The sequence below is a fragment of the Octopus bimaculoides genome, chromosome 19 (genome assembly GCF_046866305.1).
Source record: "Octopus bimaculoides isolate indiv1 chromosome 19, ASM4686630v1, whole genome shotgun sequence".
In the NCBI taxonomy this organism is placed as follows: domain Eukaryota; kingdom Metazoa; phylum Mollusca; class Cephalopoda; order Octopoda; family Octopodidae; genus Octopus; species Octopus bimaculoides.
In genome coordinates this window covers 21,992,815-22,007,993 of record NC_142946.1, presented here as the reverse complement: position 1 = coordinate 22,007,993, position 15,179 = coordinate 21,992,815, and the positions used below count along the sequence as shown (strand labels likewise).

The 15,179-nt window shown below is 34.4% G+C and overlaps 1 protein-coding gene across 3 annotated transcripts in view; it reads left to right on the top strand.

Moving 5' to 3' along the window:
- Positions 1-14,797, top strand: part of LOC106872948 (tyrosine-protein kinase Src42A) — a 39,582-nt gene extending 24,785 nt beyond the window's left edge. For 2 of the 3 annotated variants that reach the window (XM_052974676.2, XM_089366589.1), the window contains 3 exons: positions 3,328-3,506; positions 7,759-7,915; positions 11,745-14,797. In XM_052974676.2, the coding sequence (XP_052830636.2) occupies positions 3,328-3,506; positions 7,759-7,915; positions 11,745-11,956 (548 nt within the window). In that variant the 3' untranslated portion in view covers positions 11,957-14,797. Of the gene's footprint in view, positions 1-3,321; positions 3,507-7,758; positions 7,916-11,744 lie in introns of all 3 variants that reach the window. The other variant, XM_052974675.2, reaches the window with a different exon arrangement.
- Positions 14,798-15,179: the final 382 nt, after the last annotated feature.

Below are 15,179 nucleotides of genomic sequence, written 5' to 3'. Positions count from 1 at the left end.
TAGCCAATGGAAAGCATAACACCATAACAGATAAAAAGCTAAAGACATTGTAGACCCAAAATATATCGCCTTTATGAAATTGAATATACTTTAACACTACACACAACATTCACATAGCAGCAATATAAAAGCTTGTGCTACAAATCCACTCCATTACTATACCTGACCGAAGAACCTACGACAGATTGACTCTTGGTGGAAATCTCATAAATATGTAAAATAATGCATCCAGAACATAAATACCATAAAAAAAATAATAATAAACACTCAGACACTGAAAGAACATGACAGGACACTATAAATGCAAAGTACTAATTATGAAACTCATCAATATAATAAACATATGTATATATATTTGTGTGTGTGTGTGTGTGTATTACCATCTCCAACAAAAATTGCAATTACATCATAACTAAGCATTTTTTTTTAAACTTTAGAAGCAACCCACACCATGTTTCACTGAGCTAACTACAAAGTCTCCAAATCAGACATCATTTTCTGCATCACAAACTATTTCTTTGGCCAACTTGCCTGTCATAACAACACACACTCACATATCTCTGAACAAAATAGGAAAAAAAATCCTTTACAAAATTGAAAAATAAAATGGAAACATTTTTTTATCAAGAATTAGTTCAAAGAATCTAACAACACTATAATCACTAAAGTTGACACTGCAGTACATACATTCAGCAGCACCACAATCATCAACATACACGTAACAGTCTTACATCAACACTACCATCCTATGTTGTATAGGATTCTGCAGTACAATACATTCAAGACCAACACAGTCACAAATGTAGACAATACAGTACACCGCTAAACTTAGCAGGTGTTTAAGTAATGCGTTTGTGGATAGTTGATGGGTTGGGTGTGGTGCTGATGAAAGAGCAATAATTCTTGAAATATGCACATACACCCATTTCCTATTGTTTTCTATCTTTGATCACATTGTTTACATAGACATATTTGTATATGAAACATTGTAACTTGCAGTGTTGGCTCTGAATTCTATTGAAAATCTATAGAGATAAACTTAAAAATGAGTATATAAATATATATTCAATAACACTACATAGACATGTCTCGTATATGCAACATCACAAGCACTAGCATAGACACTGCAGTACATACATTCAACAATACAATATCAATGATAACGAAGATAATGCAGTACATATAACAACACTACTATCAAAGTAGCTACTACCTGCTAAAAATAGCAGCCAAATCTTTCTTAAATTATATTCATGAAAGACATGTTGGATGATATGGTTCTTAGTCTGAAGTGTGTGTTAAAAAAGTGGGGTGGTCACAGCTAGAATGCTTTTGGTCATAATTCTCTTTGATCTAGACTGAATTGAGGGCCAAACGATGATATAAACACTGTAATATATACATTTAATAACACCACAATCATCATCATGGGTTATACAGTATATACATTTAACAGCATAGCTACCAACACAGACTGCACAGTATTCAACAACACCAAATAGATACCACAGTACATACATTGAACAGTCCCACCATTCCCAGCACAGAAAGGTGTGCCTTTGATTTATAGGTCTACTTGATCAGAACTGACCAGGGGCTAAACAACAGTAACAAGGATACTACTACATATATTCAACAACACCTCATAGAAACTACACTACATATCTTCAATAATATTACATACAAGTCAGTACCCAAAAGTAACCAAGAAATGTTCTGTGTTGGTCAAGCTTGTTGTAGTTCAGGCTTCTGCCACTAGAAGCCACCCTCAGGCATCAGTATGCAGACCAGTGTCATCAAGTGAAGTCTTACTGCCACTTCTTTTGCAGTGCTTCTCCCCTGTTTGTCGATTTTTTGCAATGGCTGAAACAAAGGAACAGCCTGCTTCCATGAAATTCTGTTTTCTGCTGGGGAAAATGGCAGCCAAAACAGTTGTCATGCTTCAGACAGCTTACAATGATGTTGTACCATGAACAAAACACAAGTTTACAAGTGGTTTTCACACTTTAGGAATGGTCACCTATCGCTTAAAGACCAACCTTGTTCAGAGTGTCTGTTAACCTCCCGAACGAGTGAAAACATCAGGAAAATTCATGAATTGATCTTGGAAGACCATCACCTAACAATTGATGAACTTATTGATATGACTGGCATGTCCTGGAGCTCCTGCCAACGAATTTTGAGCGAGGAATTGCACATGAAAAGAGTTGCAGCAAAATCTGTGCGTTGCTTCTTCACAGAAGATCAAAAGCAGTCACAACTGAATGTGTGTTGTGAACTGAAAGAACAGTGGGAAGTTGATCTGGAACTCTTTTCGAAAGACATCACTGGTGATGAAAACTGGTGCTGTAGAATTTGTTGATGTGGAACAGGTGAGGATAAAAACAACAGAGGTGTTAAAAGGCATCACTTTACAAGAGTTCCAGCACTGCTTTGAACAGTGGAAAATGTGTCTGGACGATGCATTGCTTCGAATGGAGAATACTTTGAAGGTGATAAAAGTGTAAACAATGTAAAACTAAGTGAATAAAATAATACTGCAAAATTCTGGTTTCTTTTGGGTACCCCCTCATACACACTACCTTACACACATTCATGACATAGATTATACACATCCAACACCACTGTCACCAACATAGATGCTGCATACATTCAATACACCACGATTATTAGACAACGCAATACATACATTACATTAGTTGAGAGGGGATTGTATCTGATAGAAGAAAAAGTGATGTAGTACTGCAGCTGTAATAGAAAATAAATTGTCAACTATTCAGACAGCAGGTGAGCTGTGATCATATATTACATGTGTAAATGTATATCACTATAGTTTACATTGTATTTAAGTTAATTATAGTTCTGAATAACACGTGATCTGCAAGTGAGAATTATATAATGCTTAAAAGATATGTTACTTAGTGTAAATCAAAAGTAGTATTCACTAGAGTCTGTGTTTGACTAATTCAAATAAGCTTAGTTTTAGTCACTAACCCTACCAAATTCTTGGCTTCCTGTTAACAGCAAGAATATATAAGCATTACTAAACAATATGTAAATGTGTTTATATATACATATATATATATATATATCATTGTTGATATTATCACTTCTGAGAATGAATTAAGTTGCTTTGTATTTCCCTCATTTACAATGCTTTCCTGTCTGACAGTTTTGCTTCATACTTGTATATTTTTGCTTTTAACACACATTTTTTCTTACATTGGTCAATGCTGTTTGCTGATTTAGATTTTGGAATTTGGTTTTGTGTATAAATTTTCTCTTTGGTAGCCTGCTCTATTGTTCTATCTGTTTATTCTGTTGTAGGAAAGGGTCGTACACTGAAGTTGCCGCAACTCATTGACATAGCTGCTCAAATTGCTAGCGGCATGTCTTACTTGGAATCCCAAAATTACATCCATAGGGATCTGGCTGCCAGAAATATTCTTGTCGGCGATAACAACACAGTAAAGATTGCTGATTTTGGTCTTGCTAGAGTAATAAAGGTTTGTAAAATATTTCTGATTCTATTTTTGTTGTCACTGTAACCAATGCAACTGTCTAAAATAAATTAATCTTTTGATCAAGTTTGTTGACTGTGGCATTGCTGCAAATGATAGGTAGCTGGCTTAATATTCTGCATTACTTACATTGTTGTCACATTTCTTTAAATTCAACTCTTATGTGTTATTAACAATTCCAGTGTCAATATAATGTGTAACTGATGTACTAGTGTCGATTCTTCCTTTACAAAAATTAATCTTGTTTATATAACACAAACATCATTGATAAACTAATTAAGAAATTGTTGTCAGCATCATCTTTTTGGTTGTCAAATAGAGTTTCATCTAGAAAAAGGAATTGTATACTTTACAAAACTATAAACAGTTTTAATGACATCTCTTTGGCACACTTTCTCCATGGTCACTCATCCTGCTACAGCTAGCAGCTAAATCTTCAAATAATATCCTATTGTCTTAAAAGTGAAAAATATTTACTGAGTATGTGTTAGAAAGAGACAGGATGATCATGGCTTAAATACCAGTTGTACAATGTAGTTTTTCCACATGTGCTACTTTGCTACCACCAGAAGCAGTAAACATACAGAAATAGGCTTAACAATGGAGAAAATGCAACATTACTAAAGCATTCAGCTGTGTCTAGCATACAAATCACCTTGCAAAACTGACTGCCTAATGACTCCTATCTCTTTGGCCAGTGGTTTTGTTTGATCATAGCATGTGGTGATGCAGTTGTCTCTGACCTTCATACTACCAATTTTGGTGTAGCCCAAGATTAAGTTTTGCCCTCGCATTCTATCTACTTGAACACTAACAATCTATTTGCGCTCACCACCAACAATGTCCACTCCAAAACAATTGATATCTACTCTCTGTTCCTCCATAACCTTCTACATCTAAATGTCATCCATGTGAAATCCAGACAACTAACAGGGCCCTTGAAAACATTCTTTAATGCAAATCATGTTTCCTTCAATATTACAAAAATATTGTCAATAACACAAATCAAGAAATATTACCCAACCTTAAATATAAACAGCATAAACTAGGACCCTCGAATTTACAACAAATACTTGACCTCACCATCACTAAGGATCTTGCCTGGTGAATACACACCCTCAACACAGCCAAAACTGCAGCACAACGAAGAGTCTTCATCTTTCAGAGCTAAAAAATACTTTTTGACCTAACAAATGCTATTATTGCTTTACAAAGCTCAGGAAAGACCTATCAAAGCATACAACACTTACATCTGGGACAGTACTGCTGTTACACATACAGACATCTAGAGCTAAATTCAAAGAAATTTCACTTGACTAATTGGTGTGAAGTTTCTTGCACACACCTCAACCTCTGGCCGACAGACTGGCTATTTCCTTTTTTTGTTTTTCTACCATTATTACAGCAGCAGTCTCTCTTCTAAGCTGGCTGGTCTTGTACCACCTCTACTTAAGTACTCCTGTTTCATTGTTTTCTCCTTTCATTACCCATATTGTGACCATTCCCTATTCTGCACTAAGTTTTATGGCTGGTCCCTTTTGTTCCAAAGCAGGGGTTCCCAACCTTTTTTTGCTGTGGACCACCAAAATAAGTAATTTTTTCCTATGGACTACTTCAAATTTTAAATTTATTATAAAAGAACTGCTACTCATAAATATTAGTATCATTTTCACTTTGCAATGAAAGTTCCTTTTTCGTTGTTGTAAGGGACATCACAGAGAACAAATAACTGAGAACACCAATAACAAAACCAATTTGCAAATGCACATGTTTCTCAAGAAAGCTTTATTTGATAGAATTGAATAGAAAAAGTTACTGAGTCGTGGAAAAAAAAAGCTGTACAGTTGAAATATAACAATGTGAAGGGTAAATTCAAAAAATGTGAGGAGTGAAGTTGGGATCAGTATAAAAGGTCATTTCACAAATGCAGGAACATACAGTGTTGTTCGAAAGTGGAATACTTGCTAAAACTGAGGCAGCGTTTGGCACATTAGCAACTTTATATGCTTCAAGTATGGAGGCCTAATTAGATCTTCGGCCATTTCACAAATGCAGGAACATACAGTGTTGTTCGAAAGTGGAAAACTTGCTAAAACTGAGGCAGCGTTTGGCACATTAGCAACTTTATATGCTTCAAGTATGGAGGCCTAATTAGATCTTCGGCCATTTCACAAATGCAGGAACATACAGTGTTGTTCGAAAGTGGAATACTTGCTAAAACTGAGGCAGCGTTTGGCACATTAGCAACTTTATATGCTTCAAGTATGGAGGCCTAATTAGATCTTCGGCCATTTCACAAATGCAGGAACATAGTGTTGTTCGAAAGTGGAATACTTGCTAAAACTGAGGCAGCGTTTGGCACATTAGCAACTTTATATGCTTCAAGTATGGAGGCCTAGTTAGATCTTCGCCAGTGGTATGTGGGCGACCCTGTTTTGCTATTATGTACGAAATGTTATAGGATGCCTACAGACCAGAATGGTTGTTAGTATGGACGAGGACATTTTTGAGCGATGAAGATGAGACTTTTTTTTTGCGATGGTATTCTTCAAAGTACTCCTTTCGTTTGCCAAATAAACCAGGATGGAATTTTTGTAGATGATACAACAATTTCAAGAGTTTCATTGAGTCGTTAGTTAATACTTTTGAGCAGATAATACACTGTGGTAAAAAAGGATCTTCTACACTGGATACAAAACCATATTTGATATAATCTTCATGATATTGTCTACAGGATCTTTTTTCCAAGTTGGTGGACGGAGAATTAAGGGAACATTTTTCCATATCACTGACAGCAAAATTTCTACAGATTGCAATTAGACTAACACTTACGTAAAAATGTACGTACCTGGAGAGATAATACGATATGTTGGATAAGCTGTAAGAACTATGGTTTCATTAGTAATCCTCAATTCAAGTCAGGTAGAAAACACAATCACGTTGACCAGCCGAGAACACGCAATTTTTTGTGTTTTCAATGTGCGCAAATGTGGATCCGATTGTACATGTCTGTACCTGTCTGGTATGTGTCCATGTATGATAGGATAGCTAATCGTCTAATAGGCAATGAGTGTACTTGTATGTGCTCACACATATGTGATGAGGCATATTTCGTTTGCACGACGTGTGTATATGGAAAAATTTTAATTCTTCAGGTGGACCACTGAAAATTTTACATGGACCATCTGAATTTTCCTGTGGACCACCAAGTGGTCCACATGGACCAGGTCGGGAACCCCTGTTCCAAAGTGTTAACCCTAATTCTCTCCCTCAATATGTTTTCCTGCAGCCATCAATTGACAATTTCAAAAAGAACATTAATCATGTTGATTTCACCAGTCTGAGAGGGCCTGCAAAAGCCATAGGCACAACTCCATCCTTAAGATCAGTCCAGCAATAAAAAAAAATGGGTAGAATGGTCTTGATCTCAGCAGAGTTATAACTTAACTAAAAAAAAAATGGATCTGTGGGTTATACCTAGTTATTCAGACAGCTACTTGGATGCCTTAAAACCACTTCATCAGATCTGGCCTTGGTTAAGCAATTGTAGTACTAATAATATTTCTGACTCGCCTCCGTGCAGGTGACACGTAAAAGCACCCACTACACTCTCTGAGTGGTTGGTGTTAGGAAGGGCATCCAGCTGTAGAAACTCTGCCAAATTTAGATTGGAGCCTGGTGTTGCCATCCGGTTTCACTAGTCCTCAGTAAAGTCGTCCAACCCATGCTAGCATGGAAAGCGGACGTTAAACGATGATGATGATGTTGGCTACCATTTTCTGTATTAAGAAATTTTTAGCTATCATTTGTCATATAAAAGTATACACAGTTTGATAAGAACAATGTAAATGCTTATTTTTTATGGAAGAGTGATGGCAATTTGATATCCAATCATCATTATTGTTGTTGTTGTTGGCGTCCTTTTGTCTCGGGAGACAATAGGGTTGTGCATAAACTAATCCAGTCTGGTTTTTACATATAATCATCATTATATATTACATTTATTATGAATCATGACTGAAAAAGTTGTACCAATGCTACTTAATTATTGCATCTGAAGTAACATCGCTTCAAGTTTTTGTCTTCTGTGGAAAATAAATGTTAATGACTTGATACAAAAAAATTTAATCAAACATTTAAATTTTTTCTTCTTTTTTTTTTAAGTGAAATGAATATTGTCTTGCTGTTTAAATCATAGTTTTTATTTAGATTAAACAAATTTTTGTTAATTTTGTAGGAGGATGAATATGAAGCTCGTGTTGGAGCAAGATTCCCCATCAAATGGACTGCCCCAGAAGCAGCAAATTTCAACCGGTTTACCATCAAATCCGATGTATGGTCATTTGGCATTTTACTTACAGAAATTGTCACCTATGGGCGTGTTCCTTATCCAGGTATGTCATTTGTGAAAATTAATTTTTTTTCATCATTAAAAGAATGAAAAATATTTCATAAACCAAATTGTCACTTGGATTTGTTTGTTTCTTCGTTTAACATCCATTTTTTTCATGCTTGTATGTGTTGGATAGGGACTTATTTGAAGCAGATTTTTACAACTCGATGTTCCTCTTGACACCAATCCTTATCTATTTTTCAAGTAAAGTGATATTTTTATTCTACTGGCTATGAGTTTTCAAAACTCATAGCTGATGGTTGTAATATCAACAAGGAATGTAGACATCATATCGCCATTTCACTTAGGCGTTGACAAACGAGGTCATGGAGTGTTAACATGCATACACATACATATACTTGTATATGGATATTTATTATAATTTTCTTTTTCAACAAATTATTATGGCACAAACATATCTGTGAGGCTAAGAACTTTGCTTCACATCAACATGAAGGTATGGCTGATAAATCGGTGCTTCAGAGAAAAGTAGCTTGTAGTACTTATTCCATGTGAGTTGCTTTCTTTTTATACTGATATCAGAACAAGCCATTCAGTAAGTAGATATAAATCAATAAAATCAGTACCAGGTAAAGTATTGGGGTTGATATAGTCATCTAAAACTCCTGATGGTGCCTCAGTATAGCTGCAGTAAAAAGACACAGCAGTCAAAGAATATTATAATAAAATGTCTTTTTCTTTATGTTTATGCTTAATGACTCATTGGACTAATTATCTGGTGGGAAACAAAACTATTAACACTACCCTATCCCACCAATCTTTCATTCCCTGAGTATACTCTCATTTTAGCAAACATTTGTTTTGGAAAGTGGATGCTTGATAAGTAAATACATGACAGTCAGTATTCAGCTAAATAGAATATAAATATAGTTGACAGCAGCTAAAAATTATCTCCCCTTTTAATTATAAGCAACTATTAAATCAAGACTTGAAATATACAGTACTTGGCCACAGGTAATCTCTTAGGTTCCCTTATATGGTACATAAAGATTTTGGAAATAATATTTATTTAAAACTTAAAGAGAATGGCTTTCTATGAATACAAATGCATAACTGAAATTCAAAATCATCTCCTCAAAAAACTTTTTGAGTTATATAGTTATTTAAAAATTCAATAGTTTTATTGAAAATTTTCTCACATAATTTTTGATCTAAGCAGTGTGGCCTAAAACTGTGTTCTGAATAGTACTCTACCCTACCCTTACTAAATTTCCTAGTGTAGAGAAAATGCATTTATATTGTAAATACTACCTCACATAGGCCAGAAATGCTCTCAGAACAGTAAGGTTGCTGGTGATGGGAAAGGCATCTGCCTGTAAAAACCATACCAAAAAGGAGAAGGAATGAATGGGCATTTGTGAACTCCACAAGTCACAATGCAAGTAGCACATCTAGGAAAACGGCCACTCTGAATAAAAATATCGACATAAGGAAAAAGGTCTTCTCTAGTCTTACTACTGATATCCTCTCTCATGTTCAAGGCACAGTTGGATTCACTGACTCCTTATTATAAAATGGTTGGTGATAGAAATGCCATCCAGCCATTAAAAAGATGGCTAGTTTCTTCTGAATGCCATATGATAACAGTTAGTGATGAAGAGTAAGATGCTCTAAGACCATATCTGCATGGGGTAGGGGCATAAAATGATTTTTGTTATCTCTGAAATACCTTAGTGATAAGTTTTTTACAGTGCATATGAAACTGTCAAGATACACTTTGTCTTTCATCATTCACAAGTCATAAAATAGGTACTCGTGACACAAAATTGTATGGCTTTCAGTTGGTTAGAATCCTTTTTGTAAAATAATCAAAAACCATTTGTAACAAATAGACTGAACTATTTTCTTGTGTCTGGGGAGAGTCATTCTTTTTTAGTGCCTTATTAATTTAACACACTCACTGGTCTCATTTCCACTCATTTACTTATTTTACTAAAATTTTCATTGCGTCTTTGCAACCTTTTCAGTAGTCGTTGACCCTGTCCATTATCAGGACTGCATTCTTTCTCTTTTCTTTCTGCACATGCATGTGTGTGTATGCATATATATATTGACCGAGACCTTTGGAAATGTGCTGTGCGTGAGAAGACCCGGCAAGCCAAGTAAGATCGTTGCCAGTGCCCCTGGACTGGCTCTTGTGCAGGTGGCACATGAGATGCACCATTTTGAGAGTGGCCGTTGCCAGTACCGCCTGACTGGCTCCCGTAGGATTTTCGAGTGAGATCGTTGCCAGTGCCCCTGGACTGGCTTGTGCGGGTGGCACATAAAAGACACCATTTCGAGCGTGGCCGTTTTCGTACGGGTGACACGTAAAAGCACCCACTACACTCTCTGAGTGGTTGGCGTTAGGAAGGGCATCCAGCTGTAGAAACTCTGCCAAATTAGATTGGAGCCTGGTGTTGCCATCCGGTTTCACCAGTCCTCAGTCAAATCGTCCAACCCATGCTAGCATGGAAAGCGGACGTTAAACGATGATGATGATGATGATGATGTGTGTATGTATGCTGTATGTGTTTGTGTGTGTATGCATATATACATGTGTGCATGTTTGTATGTATGTATTCTGCATAGCCATGTGCTTGTGTGTTTGTATGTGCGTCTGTGTATGTGTTTGTGTGACTGTGTATGTGCGTCTGTTATGTATGGTTGTATCTCCATATGTGTCCTTGTGAAGTGTGTGTGTGTGTGTGTATGGTCATGTATTTCAGTCCTCATTTGTACATATGCATTTATGTATGTATGTGTGCCCATTTGTCCATATTATCTATTTGTATATCTACCTGTCCACATATATGTATCCATTTACCTACATATACATATACACACATACATACATATAGACATACACACACACACCTCATAACGGCCTACTAACAATACTGTCTGTGTGAATTAAAATCTGTTGATTTTCATTTCCCAGTATTTTTACTTTAACCAAAATCTAAACAACCATATTTCATTACTTCTTTTAGTAGATGATTTAAACTGTTTGTTATATAAGCATTATTTTATTTTCACAACTGGAATGTCATTTTAAGATGTAAAACAAATTATTAATCACCTCTGTGTGTATGTGTGTGTGTGTGCATGCAGTTTGTACACAGAGATATACATATGTATGTATGTATATGCTTACATTATTCCTATTTTACAAATGATCATGATATCTGGAACTATAAAAATCTCCAGAACATTCTTTAGGATGTTGGTTAAAACAAGATGCTTCCCTTTGCAACCTTGTTACCAAGTACGTGGCTGGTAAAAATCTAATCTTATTTAAAAAGAAAGAGAACACACGCATTCACAGAGTACCAGACCAATTATCCAGTAAACCTGGGACCAAAAGTATCCCTAGTTTTCTATAGACAGTCTAAATATATATATTTAGAATGTAAAATAAACCATGAAAAGTAAAAAAATTGTATTAAACAGATTAATTTAGTACACTCCCAAAGCAAGTTCTGTTTGATATTTATTAACCCATTTAAAATACTTTACACACTGTAGCATGTATACGGTATAATTTTTATAAGATGAAAATTAAATGAAGAAAAGTAAAGTACATGATTTTATTTAACAGATAAAAATTACTGAAAATTACTGCTCACAACATCGAGTTACGTCCCTTGTTTCATGTCCGTTCCCAGTTTTGTTGACGTTAACTCTGAACAGGAGTCATGTTTAGGCTCGTTATCTTCAAGATTTGAGAGGCTTCTCTTCTCTCCCTCATATTTTCCCTTCCGTGTAACTTAATGTTTAAAGAAATTGTTTCGCCTATGTGATAAACCCTAATCACATTTTTCTTGTAGGTATGACCAATGCTGAAGTCCTGCACCAAGTAGAACATGGTTACCGCATGCCATGTCCACCTTGCTGTCCTAAAGCCCTCTACGATATTATGTTGGAATGTTGGCGTAAAGAGGAAATGGAACGTCCGACATTTGAAACCTTGCAATGGAAGCTTGAAGAATTCTTTACCATGGAGGGTACTGATTATAAAGAAGCCGCAGTGGTGCGATAAAAATAAACAATACTGGCGAACCTGTCTGAATTTATAAAACTGTTTAATATATATATATATATATATATATATATATATATATATATATACATACATATATGAAAAGAAACATAATTGCTAAGGACTTTTTTTTTAATGTGTCATCTAAAAATCGATCCCCTAATCCCCTCATGAACAGTATTTTTTTGGTGGCTGAAGTGAATGTAATTAAACAGCTGACTCCATGCATTGCTATGACCTAGAACAGAGTATGGCGAGACATTCTGCCTCTCCTTTATCTTTCACCGAAGATGAAGAATGTTATTGAGACCTCACTACGAAGAGATGCGGTGGGTAGAGCAGCTGCGAGTTGCGTCCCTTGTCTTAGGTCTACCCTGTTAGTTCGTTGTCTGCCAGCTTTGTTGTACCACATCACTGTCGAACTGATTGTTTCTCAGAGATGAAGGATATTATACGTGAGCTAGTTATTCCCATTGTCCTCTCTGTTTTATGTTTCCTTCCATTTAATTAAAAGAAAGAAAAAAAAGGAAAAGAATAACCAAATACTATTGTATCTGACACATTTGAATGCATCTCGTATTTTTCTCTCTGAATGACTGTGTGCATGTTGGTGCCAATACCTGTTCGGATATATATATATATATATATATATATATATATATATGTCAGACGGATGCTTGCACTTTTCAAATGTTTGAATAAGTGTAATTAAATAATAAAAATAACAGGAAATGTTTTAAAGTTGTACCCCCACCAATCCTAAATAACAAACCCTAACCAGTTTCTCATTTTCTGAGTTATATCTCTTTCAACATGAAACATTGTTGTTTTCGTATGTCTCTATAAATTCCTATTGTTTTCATTTTATTTTCCAATTTTTTTTTCCAGTCATTTTTAATTTATCATTTTTATCAGAAGCTGATTTATTGCTGGTAAAATGAGAAAAAAAAAGTCTTTATTAGAAAACAATGTAGGCCTCCCAATCAACACAATCTCCATTTCTGTTTCTCTGTCATTTGAGATCTATTATCAATTTTAATATATTTACCAAGTGTTTGTTTTAACTGTTCCTTGGCTGCATACCAATTCTTCATAGCTTGATTCACATATAAATGGGGGTGGAATAACTGTAAACACGCATCCATCTTATATACCCTAACTAGAATACACATTCTTACATGACTGTGTACTACATATTGCTCCAGGGATGTTTGATATACATATTTCTAATGAAGTTAAATGGCTGGTGCCCATAGAGCTTGATTGATGATGATATCTTCTCATTGGATTAAATTTGCTACGAAAGGTGAGTCTGTGTTGATAAAGATAAAAGTGCAGTTGTTTTGTTTAAAGCATTGGAAAAACAGTTTTGAGGCATCCAAAAGACCAAAAATTACTTCTGCATTGTTCTCACATGCACTTGCTTTCTCTCTCCCTCTCTCACATACACACATTTTCTCTCTCTTTCTCTATCACTCTCTCTCTCCTATTGTGTCTTTAGTTGTTTGCTTACATCAGAAAATAGCAGTGAATTAAGAGCAGTATGCTTTTGATGTTTCAAATAAGTATATTGTGTATGCAGCACTCATTTCGAAGCTGGTTGTTAATTGATTGGGTGACAGTTGTCACATGTGACCTTAGCTCTAGTTATTAATTTTTAATTTTATTTTTAATGTCTTTGTATCTAGTTGTGTTTTGCTCTAAAATTAATTTTATTGGTCTTCATCCACTATAAATTGTTTTAAATGAGAACTATTTGACATGGGTTGAGAAATCATTAAATAAGTTCCTATACTTCTAACCCTTCTCAAAATTGAATGGGGAATAATTACAAAAGAGTCAAAATGATTTCAAATCTTATGTTCTTCAAAATTTTAATAGTAACATTTAGATTTGATATCTTATGACTGATTTTATTAATTGCTAAATTGCAGTTGTTATGAATTGTATGAAAGAGACTTTATTGATAGCAGAAATAATATGAATATGAGGAATGTAATGTCAGGTACATCATGTTACATATATATTTCTGGGCAGCAACCTGTGCATGTTTCACCAATATATATTCATAATATTGACAAACAGTTATGTGAACAAACAACCCTGCTTGTAAGATAGTTATATATAAGTTATAAGGCAAATTACTTCTGGTAACACCATGCACACACAAAGTTATTGTAAAAAGGAAAAAAAAAAGCAAAGGTGGCTTTATAAATACTGTTTATGTCATAATTTCAAAAAAAAAACGCTTTTAAATGATTAAAACATATTCCTGGTGATCCAGTTTTGCATCTCAAGTCAGAAATTACATTGAAAGAGTAATGAGAAAATAAACAGTGAAAAGCTATTGTATATTTGATTTTTATCAGCGGTGTGTGAGTGTGTTTGCATACATATTGCATCCATATTCAATTTAATGACATTCTTTTCTTTTTTTTTTAATTTTATATATGTATATATATGTGTGTGTGTATATATATATATATATATAAAAATATATATATATATATATATATATATATATATAATATTCTGCTGCCAATCAAATTGCAGTTTCTGCAGTAAAGATAAAATATATAAAAGAAAATGTTTCATTATTTTTTTGAGATTGCTGCACTGAGAACTTTATCAAAGGTCAACACTGATATATTTCAATAGGGTATATAGAAAAGGAAATTGCTGTTATATTCCACAATATTTGTATACATTCATTTCAGTTCATATAGATAAACATTTTTAATGTTTCTTTTATATGTTTATTATATATTTTTTTTATTTGAGAGCCTTACCATCCTTACAGACTCAATATTGAATAAAGATCACGTGTATCATACCATCTAATTTTTGTATTGTCATATTAATTCCATTTGTTGTATGAATGTGTTCTTTGCTTATTTTTGAAAAAGTCTTGAAGTTTGGACTTAGCCATCTTGCAGTTTTAATTATTCCCACCTATTCATTTCTTTAAATATAATTAACATGGAAATGCTCATAAATGCAAACAGTGATGAGCATTGTTTATAAAGTATCTTAATCATGATAAAGCAGTTTTCTCACCATAATCGCTCATAATCTCTCCATAATAGCTCACAATTATTACATTCTCTCCATAGCTGTTCATCATCACATTCCCTACATAACAGCACATAAAGATGTGTGTCTTGATATCAATATATATTATATTTGTGTATTTAAAATGTTGGTAGATTCATAGGGAGGTTTT